Source organism: Balaenoptera borealis (genome assembly GCF_965194805.1).
Source record: "Balaenoptera borealis genome assembly, chromosome: 1".
NCBI classification, from domain to species: Eukaryota; Metazoa; Chordata; class Mammalia; order Artiodactyla; family Balaenopteridae; genus Balaenoptera; species Balaenoptera borealis.
Window position 1 is genome coordinate 188,990,819 of NC_138860.1, and position 14,316 is coordinate 189,005,134.

General features: G+C 47.9%; 1 protein-coding gene across 12 annotated transcripts in view; it reads right to left on the reverse strand.

Moving 5' to 3' along the window:
* Positions 1–14,316, reverse strand: part of CAMTA1 (calmodulin binding transcription activator 1) — an 891,439-nt gene that overhangs the window by 445,467 nt on the left and 431,656 nt on the right. For all 12 annotated transcript variants that reach the window (XM_082390202.1, XM_082390203.1, XM_082390198.1 and 9 more), the window contains one exon: positions 9,096–9,231. In XM_082390202.1, the coding sequence (XP_082246328.1) occupies positions 9,096–9,231 (136 nt within the window). The remainder of the gene's footprint in view (positions 1–9,095; positions 9,232–14,316) is intronic.

Consider the following 14,316-nt stretch of genomic DNA (forward strand, 5'->3'; position numbering starts at 1 on the left):
TTCATGAAATCACCTGCTTTCCATCTACAGATCTGGCCTTGCATCCAGGGAGGGCAAGCGGAGAGCGGCTTAGCGGTCCGAAACCCCAACAAACTCGCACGAGAAACCAGGTGACAAGAGCCAGCAGCCATCGAAGCGGCCTCCACCCCAGCAGCTGTGTGAGTGGCTGCTCCATCCTTCCTTTATGCAGTAATGCTTCTCTCCGCCCCACTCCTGGGAGCACAGAAGCCCTTCACTGCTCCTCTATTTCCCCATGGTTTTTTGCTGGCCTGTGGGAAGCGGACAGACAGAGCGACGCGGGCCTGATTACTCTGCAAGCCACAATACCTTCCCTGTGTTGGTGTCAACTAAAGGGGGCCAGGTGTGACTCTCCTAGGACAAGGCTGGAGATTCATACCCTCTGAGCACCAACTGCCCCATCAGAGACAAGCCGCAGCTACCGACGACAGAAGTAAATTTCCCCAGCAATGTTAGGGAATTGAAAGATGTGCAGAAGATCAATAATTTACTATTCAGTCAAGCGAAGGCCAGAGATACCCTTTACCCAACTCAAACAACCAAATCTGGTCATTTACTAAGGCGGGGTAAGAGATATATCATGTTCTTAAAAGGCATCCCCACCTTCCAGACGAGGCCACAAATTATGCTTACAAAATCAAGGTTGTGTGGCCTGGGTAATGTCTATCTTTGTGCCTGCTGTATGTGGCGGCCCAAACAGAGGAAAGTCCTGGGTGAATTTTGACAGTGGTGTTCAAGGGTTTCCGTTGTAATTGAATATGCTAAAATTTCCATTCATGTCCTCGTGGGCTAATCTGCAATGATATTAAGTGACTGCTATGATAATAATTTAATACAAGCTCAGCATACCAAGTTGGCATTCTGCGGCTCCACCGTCACGGGGAGTTTCTAGCTCAAGAAGGCTGCAATCAAGCTTAAAAGGAAAACTGCACAGTATTTTACATGTTGTAATCTACCAGAGATATAAGGAAGGCAGAAATTACAAACGTGTTTCCTTCAAAGTCTTCCTGGCACCTCTTTCACTAACAAGCTGCTTTCCAAACACCACTGGCAGGAGGCCTGCATTCCTCGAGGCAGCAACCTATAAGGGCACGGAACCTGGGCTTCGGCAGACCTAGTGAGAGAGGAGGTACCCACGACTCACCTCCCAGAGACGGCAGGAGGGGCCCAGGCCTGGCAACACATGGCTTCACTAGCTAACTGCCACGAAGGCTTTCTTTCCTAAGCCGGGGCCAGTATCTGTCCTTGTTTTTATGGTTCCTGCATCAATAATGTGTCTGGAGAGAAACCAACTCAGTTCCGCAAGTCTTCAATGAGACCAAAACCCATGCAGCCAAATCTCTGTCTGCAAAGACTCCCAGGAAACTGCTGTGATGGTGGGAGGGTGGCCAGATAAAATACAGGACTAAATGTGAGCTTCAGAGAAGCAACAGATAAAATTTTAGTATAAGTATATCCCCAAAATTGCATGGAACATACTTGCACTAAAAAATCTTTTTTTTGTTTTGTTTAACTCAAGTTAAAATGTAACTGGGCATCTGTCTCTCATGTATGTGTATGGGTGTGTGTTGTGTGTGTGTGTGTGTGTGTGTGCGTGTGTGTGTGTGTGTGTGTGCATACACACTAAATCTGGCAACCCTACACAGGAAGAGTGAGCCCTTATCACCAGAGTGAGAATATCCTGGAAGCCTGAAAGCTGTAGCTTCAGGACAAATGGAAATGGGCAGTTCATTGTGGGAGCAAATGAACATAACTTGTTATCCCTAAGCGGAGGTTGACATGGGAATATAAGAGGCTCCTAAAGGACTTGAAATCAGAGCTAAGGCAGGTCAGGCAGGGTATTCAGAGTGTTGGAGGACGAACTCCCAACCCCGGAAGTGGATGGCAAGGGGCATCCTGGCCTTCCGCAGTCCCTGGTGGCCTGAGGGAGCCAGGTTCCTGGGCTGGAGGCCCAGTGAGGTAGGGGCTCTTTCCTCTTTGACTGGTTCGAGTTATGAGGAAGGACAGCCTAGTGGCCAGAAGGGGGCCCATCCCTTCTCCTAAAGGCTTTCCTGATCCCCAGTCTTGACTTTGACCCAGGCTTGGGTGCTCAGTATTGTATCTTAAACCCTTCGTTCCCAGCACCCTGTGGACCAAGAACACATCTTCTGGGGATCCAGGTGTTTTGGAAGCCAATGAGGAATAGTGATGAGGAAACTGGGAATTTGGAAGCAGCAGACCTGGGACGGTATCTTGGCTCTGACACTAACCAGCTAGGTATCCCTGGATACATTTCTTAACCTCCTGGAAATGAATTACTGCTGCAAAAATGAAGATAAGAGCAGTACCTACCCAAAAGGGATGTTGCCAAGTCACTGAATGAGGTGATGCTTATAGAGAGATGGGTACAGGACCAGGTATTCAATAGGTGCTCACTAAGTGGTGCACACCATCCTTGCCGTTGCTGTCATTAGCTGGCTGTGGTCAGGGAGGAGGAAGCCTGAAGAAGGAGAAGCAAAACCAGCACCCTGGCCAGGCCTCTGTGAGCCAGCAGACTGTGAACAGACAGGGTGCTCTTGCCACTTTAAGACGTCGGTAGCTTATGTTATTTATTAGTTAAAATTTTAATCATATGAATTGTGTAGGGACATGTCACCAGGGATGCTGAGTAATTAGAAATTAAGGAAAGACTATGGATTTGAGTCCCTGAATTGATACCACCGAAACACACCCAGGTAACAGGAAATTAAGTTTTAACGTGTTCGCGTGCCAGCAGAACGCGGCACAAAAATTCCGATGATTAAAAAGTCAGAAGAGAGTCCCTGGGAGACCCTCTGAGCTGCTGCTAAACAGACCGGATCCCTGCACTGGAGTCATGAGACCAGACACCTGGACCACAGCTCTCGGTACCCGACGGGAGGGGTGGCCGGGACTGGACTTGAACCTGGGTTCAAGTCTCAGACATGGGACCAGTAGGGATAAAAAAGCTGCCATGACTGAATGGCAGGGTTGGGATGAGGCTGAGAAGAGGGGTACCTGTGAAGGCAGGTGGTCCTTCAGCATATCCCACTGCTCAGAACGAGCTCCCGTGGGTGACTGATCAGACCCTGTCCTCAGAGAGGGAAACAAGTTCGTTCTAACACCATTTCTCCATGGCAACAATCACCGCATCATATTGCAATGACCAGTTTCATGTTTCTGTAAGTTTCCCAAGTAGGATGCTCTATACTGAGACTTCCCTGGCGGTCCAGTGGTTAAGACCCTGTGCTCCCAATACAGGGGGCACAGGTTCGATCCCTGGCTGGGGAACTAAGATCCTGCATGCCTCACGGTGTGGCCAAAAAATAAATAGATAGATAAATAAAAATTTTTTAAAAGACAGTATTAAAAAAAAGGATGCTCTGTCTTACTTGCCTCTCTAGATCCTGTGCTTAACAGATCACCTAGTATCTAGATACCAAGATAGAGGTGTTCTAGTATCTAGAAAATACTAGATACTTAATTTATGTTTGTTGAACTGGACAGAGCTCATATAGAGTCAAAGAGAACACCTCTTCAAGAGAGGTACGGACAGAGTGCTATGGCAATGAAAGACAGGGGATAATTTCTTCTGACTGTAGAAGATCAGGGAAGATGCCCTAGAAGGTTCAGAATTTACAAGGCTAACACAGTCTCGATGTAGACGTGGGGAAAGGAGGTTCTGAGCAAGGAACACATTATACAGTGTAGACCAGTGGGCGCATGGCAAGTCTGAAGAAGAACGGGGTGAAATAAGACATCCACAGACCAAAGCCACACGATCGTTTACGGAAAGCAAAAAATCTGTATTCTGTTTAAAAGCACAGAGTGGCAACACGCAGACTCACTTGACCCTTTGTGAGCTTCTGCCACTCAGCTGTTTCATCAGCCCACTTACTTACCCCTTATCTATTCATTGTTGTTTCCCAAACCCAATTTGGGCACCATGCATGTTTGTGGCTGGCTATTTTAAATATTTCCCATCAGCTGCAAGCAAGATACCTATTTATCTTACGGCTGCAAGCAGAGCTGAAATGATCTGACATCGCCACGAGGCAGACAGTTATTTCATGCCCTGTTAATTCCTAATGCGGTAACTACAATATCATTCCTACTTTTAAAAGAGGTGCCTTTTTTTTCCTTCTTAATACGTGGCCTAAGTGTCCAAATAAAGAATATCACTTCTAATGAGGCCATGTCCAAAAACATAACCTTGTCTGCCACTTCCACATTCAAGACGGGGCTTTGAGCTTTCAGGCACTTAGTTGAGAAGTCAAAGCAGCTTTTCATTCTTTCAGGCAGCACAAACAGGTCAGCAAAACCAAACTCTCTCTTCACTGCTGAAAATTCTGGTCAGAGGCAATGGCTGGCATTTCTGCTGGGCAGATGGTCCAGGCCAGGGGGTACCTGTCCGCCTCGGAACGGGCTCAGTGGGGAAGGATGCCTTTGTCCATGCTACCCACAGTCAAGACAACAGCTTCTGTGCAATGTCCACGCGTTTGTTCCAAAGGCAGGACGTCACGGCAAGGCATGCCTTGTGATCAGAGCAGAGAGCCTCGTCCCCAGGCTGGGGAGTATCTGGTCTGCAAAGGGCTGAGAGAGATGCTAACACGTCACAGTTCTGGGCCCCTGTTGCTGTAAATCATGTTAGTTATTTTTCAGCAGCCTCTGTCTCTGCCCATCGCTCGTTTCCATCCCTACCCCCTCACTGTCCAGCCCTCACCAGCACCTGGTTCCCTGTGTTTATGTCATTTCTTAAGATCAAGTCTGCCTTAGGCGCCCCTGCTATGTGTTTGGTCCAGAGCCTTGTAATTCTTCCATCCCAGCCCTCATGACCCCGCGTTAAAGTTGCGTGCTTGATTTTTTTTGTCCCCATGGGAAGGGGAGACCTCTTGTTGACATCAATGCATCCTCGGTACCTCTCCCAGTGCTGGTGGGTAGAAAGCATTCAACAGCTGGCTGATGAACGAAGGGTGTGTGCTGGACTTGACCCAAAACCCCGCCAGAATGCCCAGGGCAAGTGTTCACACCATAAAGCCGGGCAGATCTTGGCTCACGTCCCAGCTCTGCATTGATTCGTGGTGGGATGTGGGGCAAGAGAAGCCCTTGCGAGGTGCCATCTCTTCATCTATGAAACAGGTGTAGTAATATGTACCTGGTGTGGATGTTTTGAGAAGGGTCGAGTGAGATGGTGTACTTGGAGTACAGGACACTCGTAAGGCTGTGGCCAGGGGTGGCTCCTGTTATGGGAACCCAGCAGTGAAAGTGCTGGGAAGTCGACAGCCTGGATTCTGAGACACCCGGTGCTTTCAGAAGAGAGGGGCGAGGACAGGGCAGAAGACAGCCCCGCAAGCTTCCGGGGCCAGCGAAAAGCACCATGAACTTGAAAAGTACTCTTCCAGCTTGGCCCGAAGAACAACATTTCCTTGGGCTGACTTCAGCCAGCTCATCCCACCCATGGCGTGGCGAGCCTGGAGACACAGGGGCACCAGGTGTGCCTCTCTGCATTCAGGAAATGCACTCCCCCCCCCACCAGAGGTCCTCTCCCCGCACACCCCAGGCCCCAGGTAAGCAGGCATCAATCTACCTGGAGAGCAGGACCCGCTTCAGGCCTGCTGAGATTTCATGTCATGAAATGTTGACATCACAGCCAGCTTCTTTTTCCTCCCTGCCAACTCCTGTCATCCCAGGAAACCTTATTGAGCTGGCTTCTCCTTGGCTTATAGACAAGACAACTAATCACGGACCTAAGAGCTCGTCAGCTTCAAAAGCAGCTGCCCCCATCCTGGGCCTGGATGAGAAAATCAATGTGCCTCTGAGTTGCCATGTGTACCAAGGGCCTCAGCCTCTGAGAACAAAAGAAGCCAGACCTCTGAGCAGTTCCACGAACAGGGCTGGAAGCTTTCCTGGTCTGAGGGAAGGCGTACAGCAAGTGATATGTTAAATGGTAGATCCAAATACCTATCATGCCCTTGAACTGAGGAAACCAGCTGGAGTGGTAGAAAATCACAACTCCAAGACCCTGGGCAGGACTGTCTGCCTCACTCAGCGGTAGGGGTAGCTGGCTGGCACCGTACCTGGCATGATATATGTACTAAGTCAATGGGAACCACCTGACTGAATCCACTGAAGAAGGAAGCAGAGTCCAAACTGGGAAGCCCCCCTCCTCCTGTGAGATGCAAAACCCATGTATATACGCACTGCAATTTCCCAGGTAGGAAGGACCACCTGCCTACTGTCCCCTGCATGACAACTGGGCTTCCCAGCCACTGGTCCAGATCAGAGCAAATGCAGGAGTAACATCGGTGAGATGTGGGGCTGCTCTTGCCAGATAACTCTTCCTTTGGGGCTGTTTAAAAATCATGCCCATGGCAGACAATCCACAGCAAAGGACATCCATGAACACGAGAATGACCTCATCCCCATGAATAACTAAGAAAAACCCAAGTTCAAATTCAACGGGGTATCATCTTTCACCCATCAGCGTGCGAGAGGGTGCAGAAGAAATGGTCATTCTCAGCGCTGCTGGGCAGGTAGTTAGCACAGCCACTTGGGAGCCATTTGACAGCATCCAGTTAAACTGAAAATACTCAGACCCTACACCCAGCGATGCCAGGTCTGGGTTGCACACGTGCACAAGCAGACGTGGATGAGAACGTTGACTGAAGTATCGTAACATTGGAAAACTGGAAAGAATCGAAACGTCCACCGACCAAGGAGTGATTCAAGTGCTTATACACTTGAATACTACAGAGCAGTTCCAAGGGAACAGGGGATCTCAGAACCAAAGGCTATGTGAGAAAGGTAAGCTAGGAAACACTACGTTACACACACAATCCTTCCCAACTTTAAGAGCTTAACTTATGGCCCGTCTCACCCAGGAAGCTTCTCTGATCATCCCAGCCCACTCTGAACTCCCAGGACACTTCTCTTAAACGCTCAGCCTTCTGTACTCCTCAGTACTGTTCATGACTTGTAGGTATGGACATGGCTACCTCCTCGATTTCAATGCGAGTCCCTGGGGCAGAGAACACGGCTCCTATTTTCTCAGTAGACACCACAGGGCCCTGCACAGAGTAGGCACCACAGTCAACGTCTGCTGATCGACTCAATGGGACAGCTCCCCAAGCCCAATGGGAGCGGCCACCACACCTCACACCCACCTGGGGCCTCACTCTCCAAGAACGTGAAAACACACCCCTTGTGTTGCTGCTAAAGCTCCTCCAAGCCCGCCTCCCGTTCCTACTGCCCCGCTGTCGCTCACGCCCAGAAAGTCATGGAAACCTGCACTGTCTTGTCCATCCCCTTCCTCGGTGGTCTGAGGGTCCAGGCCGCCCACACACACATGTCTACATGTTAGACTGCAAGTGAGGAAGCCACGAGTAACTCCGAACATAAATATGGCCTAAGAATAACCATAAATCATTCTGATTCCATCCAGTGACGATTCTAATTTATAACAGGAGGGAAGAAAAGGAACACTGTGGCTTTTTTTTTCCCCCCCTGGGCTTTGGCTGCTGCTGAGGAAGAATCCCACCCTGCTGTTACTTACAACCAGAAGTTCCTGATTTACACAGTACGGAGATGAAATATACCAGAGGCCCACAGGCACGGGGGCTGATGGCCGAGGTCTGGGTGTGAATTCCTGCAGCACGAGTGGCCCCTCGCTTGCCCCTCCCCCACTTCTCACTTTCTATCTATCCCTCCGTCTAGGAGGAGACAAGCAAAGCCCCACCTCCCTCGGTTTCGGTAACAATGGCTAATCTGTTTGCACAATCACCGGTCTCAGTGCTGGAGTTGGGCCTGGAGCAGCACGATCCCGTAATCTGCATTTGCATGTTTCGTGCAGTTGCTTCTATCACGCTGTGCAACCACTGAGCCCAGGAGAACACAGGGAACTGGGATGGATTTCTCCTATCCCGCCTTTTTCTTTGTTCATCATCATAAAGCATTGTTATTAGGTGTTTAACAAAAAAACGCAAAAGCATAAAACACAAGTTATCTCTCTCTGTGGAGCACTATAATAAAAGCCATTGGATGCTATTTTTAACAGCCGTAAAAGCACACGATTAATATAGAAGAAGTCATAATGATAAAGTGCGTCACAAAGGACGTCAGCGTGGAGGGTGAGCTGTTGAACTCGAGTGGGTGCTGGAGATCAATCCCGACACACTGGAGGACCCAACACACCAGCGGACTCTGGGAGCCCCCTCTCCGACCACTGTGAATTCCCAGGTGGCTCACAGCCAGCTTCCCAGCTCCTGGCCCAAGACAGCAGCTGCCATACTCCCGGGGAAGATCCTTTACAAGGGTCAGCAAGGAAAGCAGAAAAGTGGGTGCTCACTAACTCGCTGGCCAAGAATGCATCACGATTCACATCCTCTCTCTCCCGCTGTGACACATGGCTCAGGCCCTCAAACAATGGAAAAGAGGAACCGGGGGACGTCTCCATGGCTCCTCCAGAGTGAGAGCACGTGGGGTCAGCACGATACCACGGAAACCAGACTGCACCCTGTCCTCCCGCAAACTGAAGTTTGCACAACATCCCAAGATGCTTGCTACTGCGCCCACCTCTGTCCCAGCCCTGCGACACACCTTGTTATCCTTAATACCTGTGAGCTCCCTGAGGTTGCAACACCCAGAGGGAAACGGAAGGGTTTGTCAGTAGAGAGAGGGAAGCCAGGCTCTGGTTGGGGATCACGATCCCCATGGGATCCGCTCAACAGAGATGTCCCTGGCCGCCTCAAGAGGGAGATGCCTTACACAGCTCCCTCTTTCCTCCCAAACTCTCAAGGCACCAGAGGCTCCTTGTGATTCTGCAAGAATCTTGCTGATCCCAATCTGTACACCAATGACTCTCAAGAAACAGGAGCGTCTTAGTTACATCTGGTTTCAGGGAAAACTTAAATGGCGACTATAGGGTAAAAAGTTAGGAAAAAAGAAAAACAACAAACAGGGTCTTGACAAACAAAATACTGTTGACAAGAAGTGCCTGGCATCAAATGACTCGAAAGCAATTCCATCCTATTGCAGCCCGGAAATGACATTTGTAGAAAAAGAAAGCCTTGTCTGCGCTTTACCTCTACTCCCTGGACCTTCAGTTTCATGTGGTCCTCTCTGGTCGTTTTCCCATCTTTCCTCTTTTTCCAGCAATACCCATCTTTCCTGTATTTCACTTTCTTCCTGTTGTAGAGGATCATTGAGCCATTCTGCGGTCTGGAAACAACAAATGGTTAAGTTACCAAGAGAACCGAGCAGAAGAAAAATTTATGAAGAAAGATATCGTACACCAGTAAAAGTCTCTACAGAAGAGCAATATTCCACATTTGCTGGAACATAATTTTTCACCTTTTATTGCAGCTCCCTGGATTAACCATGTTTTATGGCCAGGCAAAATTTTCTTGTGGATTTGGTACCTAATGAATTAAATGTGTCAATGATAGGCTTAAAAAACATCCCCTTAGTAATAACCACTATCTAATCAGGATATATGGTGTGGGAGCCTGAGCTCTGCCCTGAAAAGTAGGAAAAACAGAAAGAAAGCAAAAAGAGCCGGGAGTGTTACGGCAGCCTGCAATATCTTATCTCTTCTAGAAAGATTTTCTGCACATCTTTTAATCCATCACCCAACATTAGTAAATAAATAAGTTTAACGCAGACACTAGATGACTATGTTAAGAACAGACCAATGGAAAACCTAGTCGCCGAGGCCAGACGCTCCTGATTCATTGCCTGCATTTAGATTCCTGCTGGATGTGGAAGAGCCCTACAGCCCTTCTTCCCAAGCAAGCTAAGTACCTGATTCTTTCCCATTTGGGCTTCAGTTGTGAAAGGGCTCAGCACTGCCAGGGAAATTTGTCTATTTGGTCCACGACCACCATATCTTAGAAGAATAGTTACCCACTTGCTAAATGCTAAGAGTGGGATGGCCGTTCTCCGTGCCGTTTAAAAAGAACAAAGAGTGTTCCCTTTTGTCCACACCCTCTCCAGCATTTATTGTTTCCAGATTTTTTGATGATGGCCACTCTTGCACTGTTGGTGGGAATGTAAATTGATACAGCCACTATGGAGAACAGTATGGAGGTTCCTTAAAAAACTAAAAATAGAACTACCATACGACCCAGCAATCCCACTACTGGGCATATACCCTGAGAAAACCATAATTCAAAAAGAGTCATGTACCACAATGTTCATTGCAGCTCTATTTACAATAGCCAGGACATGGAAGCAACCTAAGTGTCCATCGACAGATGAATGGATAAAGAAGATGTGACACATATATACAATGGAATATTACTCAGCCATAAAAAGAAACGAAATTGAATTATTTGTAGTGAGGTGGGTGGACCTAGAGTCCATCATACAGAGTGAAGTAAGTCAGAAAGAGAAAAACAAATACCGTATGCTAACACATATATATGGAATCTAAGGGAAAAAAAAAAAAAAAGGTCATGAAGAACCTAGGGGCAAGACGGGAATAAAGACACAGACCTACTAGAGAATGGACTTGAGGATACGGGGAGGGGGAAGGGTAAGCTGTGACAAAGTGAGAGAGTGGCATGGACATATATACACTACCAAACGTAAAATAGATAGCTAGTGGGAAGCAGCCGCATAGCACAGGGAGATCAGCTCAGTGCTTTGTGACCACCTAGAGGGGTGGGATAGGGAGGGTGGGAGGAAGGGAGATGCAAGAGGGAGGGGATATGGGAACATATGTATATGTATAACTGATTCACTTTGTTATAAAGCTGAAACTAACACACCATTGTAAAGCAATTATACTCCAATAAAGATGTTAAAAAAAAAAAAGAACAAAGAGAATCTTGAGTTTCCGTAGAAGACCCCAAGCGTCAACCACAAAGAGCAGAGGACGCTTACGCTCATCCGTAAAGCTGTAGCGGTGACAAATTTTGGTTTGGAGACACCAAGGAGACAAAGAACCAAACTCCCCTGGCAGCTGAGGGCAAGTGCGATGGTAAACCTTCCAGAATAAAGCTCCAGCAGCTGGGGGCAGGTCCATCCTTTAAGGAAGATGCCACCGAAAGCTACAAGACATGGCGCACCAGCCCTAGCCAGCTCTGTGTCACTCTCCACCTGAAGGCTCAACACAGAAAAAGGAAAGGGAAGTGATCTGTGCACCCAAGGGACCACACAGGCCTTCCAGCTCCTTCCTAGCTGGGGTGAGAGAGCTCCTGACACAAACAAGGCAAAGGAAGTGGTTTCTTCTTTTTCTTTTTTTAATCAATATAATTTTTATTGAAGTATAGTTGATTTACAAGGTTGTATTAATTTCTGCTGTACAGCAAAGTGATTCAATTATACATATATATACATTCTTCTTTTTAAATATTCTTTTCCATTATGGTTTATCATAGGATATTGAATAGAGTTCTCTGTGCTGTACAGTAGGACCTTGTTGTTTATCCATTCTATATATAACAGCTTACATCTGCTAACCCCAAACTCCCACTCCATCCCTCCCCCAACCCCCCACCCCCTTGGCAACCACCAGTCTGTTCTCTATGTCCGTGATTCTGTTTCTGTTTCATAGATAGGTTCCTTCTGATGCAAGTCGGCTCCTGTATCTCTGCTGCAGCAGAGGTGAGAAAGCAAGCAGCCAGTCTTCCCCGGGGCTGGGGCAAGAGCCTCCATCCCTTTCTTTTCTTTTCCTTTGAACTATGGGCCACTTCACAGTTGGGCACAGAACGTTGGCTATTGATGTCTTACTATTCCACTGTCTGTAGGGGAAAAGAAAATATCACTCCAGGGTGACAGCAGCTAATTGTAGTTCCCACCCAGCCGGGCTGTGTCATTCAGCGGCCATGTGATGACTAAACAGCAATTCCATTGGAAATTATCGACTTTCAGCAGCGACTCCCAACACTTCATTGTTTGCCAATCACCGTGCAGTTGGTTTGTGTCAGTGTTGGTTTCCTCCCCAAGTCTGCGCCAACTAAAACAATCGGGAAGCAGCTCCATGTGCTGTCACAACCTGTCACCTGACGGTATCTGTCTCGCACTTACGAGTCTGCACTGAAAACCCTACAGTTCTCTTTCATTTCTGAATGGCAGTTGGGCTGGAATATGGGCCCCACCGTGCCGGCCCCTTTCCGCTTCAGCCCTGCTCTAGGTACAGGCACCCAATCTTCAGAGTGCTTAAGCCACTGTCCAAGGAATAAGCAAAGGAAGACATCTGATCAAATAGACAGGCTCTGCTTGTCTCGCCTCCTCCAAACAGGAAAGAAGACACCCACGAGAGTGTTGCAGGGGCTCCCTCAGTCCCAGAATACTCATCTGCTAAAGAAGACAGGACATTAATCCAGTCCAGCTTCTCGTGAGCTAAGACAGGAAGTGTGATTTGCTCCATCCTCTTGCCCTGTCTAAACATGGTCAGCGAGCCTCAGCAGTGCCTTCAGGCCAACTGTCCACAGATCACAGACGGTATCACCCAGAGAGAGGGGACGCCCCCAGACACCATCACATCCACAGTCAATAACAATGGCACCCACCCGAGGAAACCCATCTTCCTCTGGTGACCTGCTCTTTGCATTCTGGGGCGTGAGGGGCTCTGTCATCTAACACTTTCAGTAGGACATAATCCCACAGGGAAACAGAGTGTCCAACTTAAATGGCCTTAATAAATGGAATCATCATTTTAACTTGCAATAATGAGCAACCTAATTGTGTTTAATCCGCCACTTGGATTTTATTAGAACTTGCTCTGCTCTGCGTGATGGGGGAAGGTCCCTCCCCGCACAGTTCACGGGTCCTGAGAATGGCAAAGGGAAAGCCAGACAGGCTGCATGCAGAGGGGCCCACGTGCCCCACGATGCAAAGGAAGTGAGGCTGTGCCACCTCCCAGAGCACAGTTATGAGCAAGTCAGAGCTGGTGGGAGGGATCCGAGGAAGGCAGGGGGCCAGAGCGCTGCCCTGGGGAGAAGGAGAGGTGGGCTAGACCCTGCGAGAGGGGGTCCGTCAGGGGAGAGCTTTGATGAGTTTCATGACAGCACGAAAGGGAGCACCCATCTGAGAAGAGCGAACAAGCAGGAATGGTGTTGAGGACAGAAGGTGATGGCAACTGCAAGGAGGAGGCACGAAAGTCCTGCCACACAACAATGTCACCAGCTCCCAGTTACTGCCAGCGCTGGGGGGAGCGCGCCACGTGTGGTCTATGTCTGCTTCTATGTCTACATCTACATCTATAACTATATCTACATGTCTACATCTACGCCTACGTCTACATCTATATCTACAACTACATCTGTATCCAGTCTATATCTACATCTGTATCCCCATCTATATCAATGTCTACACCTGTGTCTACATCTACATTTATGTCAACATCTCTATGTCTCTATCTACATCTATGTCTATATCTACATCTACATCTATGTCTACATCTACTTCTGTATCCATGTCTATATCTACACCTGTATCTCCAATGTCTATATCTATGTCTACACCTGTGTCTATGTCTACATCTACATCTATGTCAACATCTTTATCTATGTCTACATCTACATCTATGTCTATATCTACATCTACATCTATGTCTACATCTACATCTGTATCTTCATCTCCAGCTATGTGTACATCTATATCTGTCTATACCTGTGTCTCTATCTACATTTATATCTATGTCCATACCTACACCAATATCTATGTCTACACCTATGTCTGTATCTGTATCTATATCTCTATCTATATCTACATCTATGTCTCTATATCTCATCTATATCTCCATCTATGTCTACATCTATGTCTCTATCCACATCTGTATCTACACCCACATCTATGTCTACACGTATGTCTGTATCTGTATCTATATCTACATCTACATCTATATCTGTATCTACATCTATTTCTATATCTATGTCTGTGTCTATAACCTACATTTTTTCATCCTCACAGCAACCCTAAGAGGTAGGTATCATTACCATCCCCAACATAAAGATGAGGAAATCAAGCCTTTCTAGCCAGAAAGTGACGGAGCAGGATTCACTTGGAGTCACTATGACTCTCCAGAGCTTCCTCCAAGGCATAGACTGTGGGGCCAGTCCCGGTTTGAATCCCAGTTCTGCTCTACTGGCTGGGTGAACCCTGATGCCCTGAAAGCACCCCTCACCCAATGGACGGGGATTTGGTGGGTGGCTTCCCAGCTTCCTCACTTCCTGTCCGGGTTGGGATAACACAGAAGCCATCCAGACCTCCTCGTCCCATGGTTAGGATAACTCTGGGTACTCTGTACGGTCTCCCAGAGCACAAGCTCCACTCACCCACTGTGGTGACTTGCTGGGA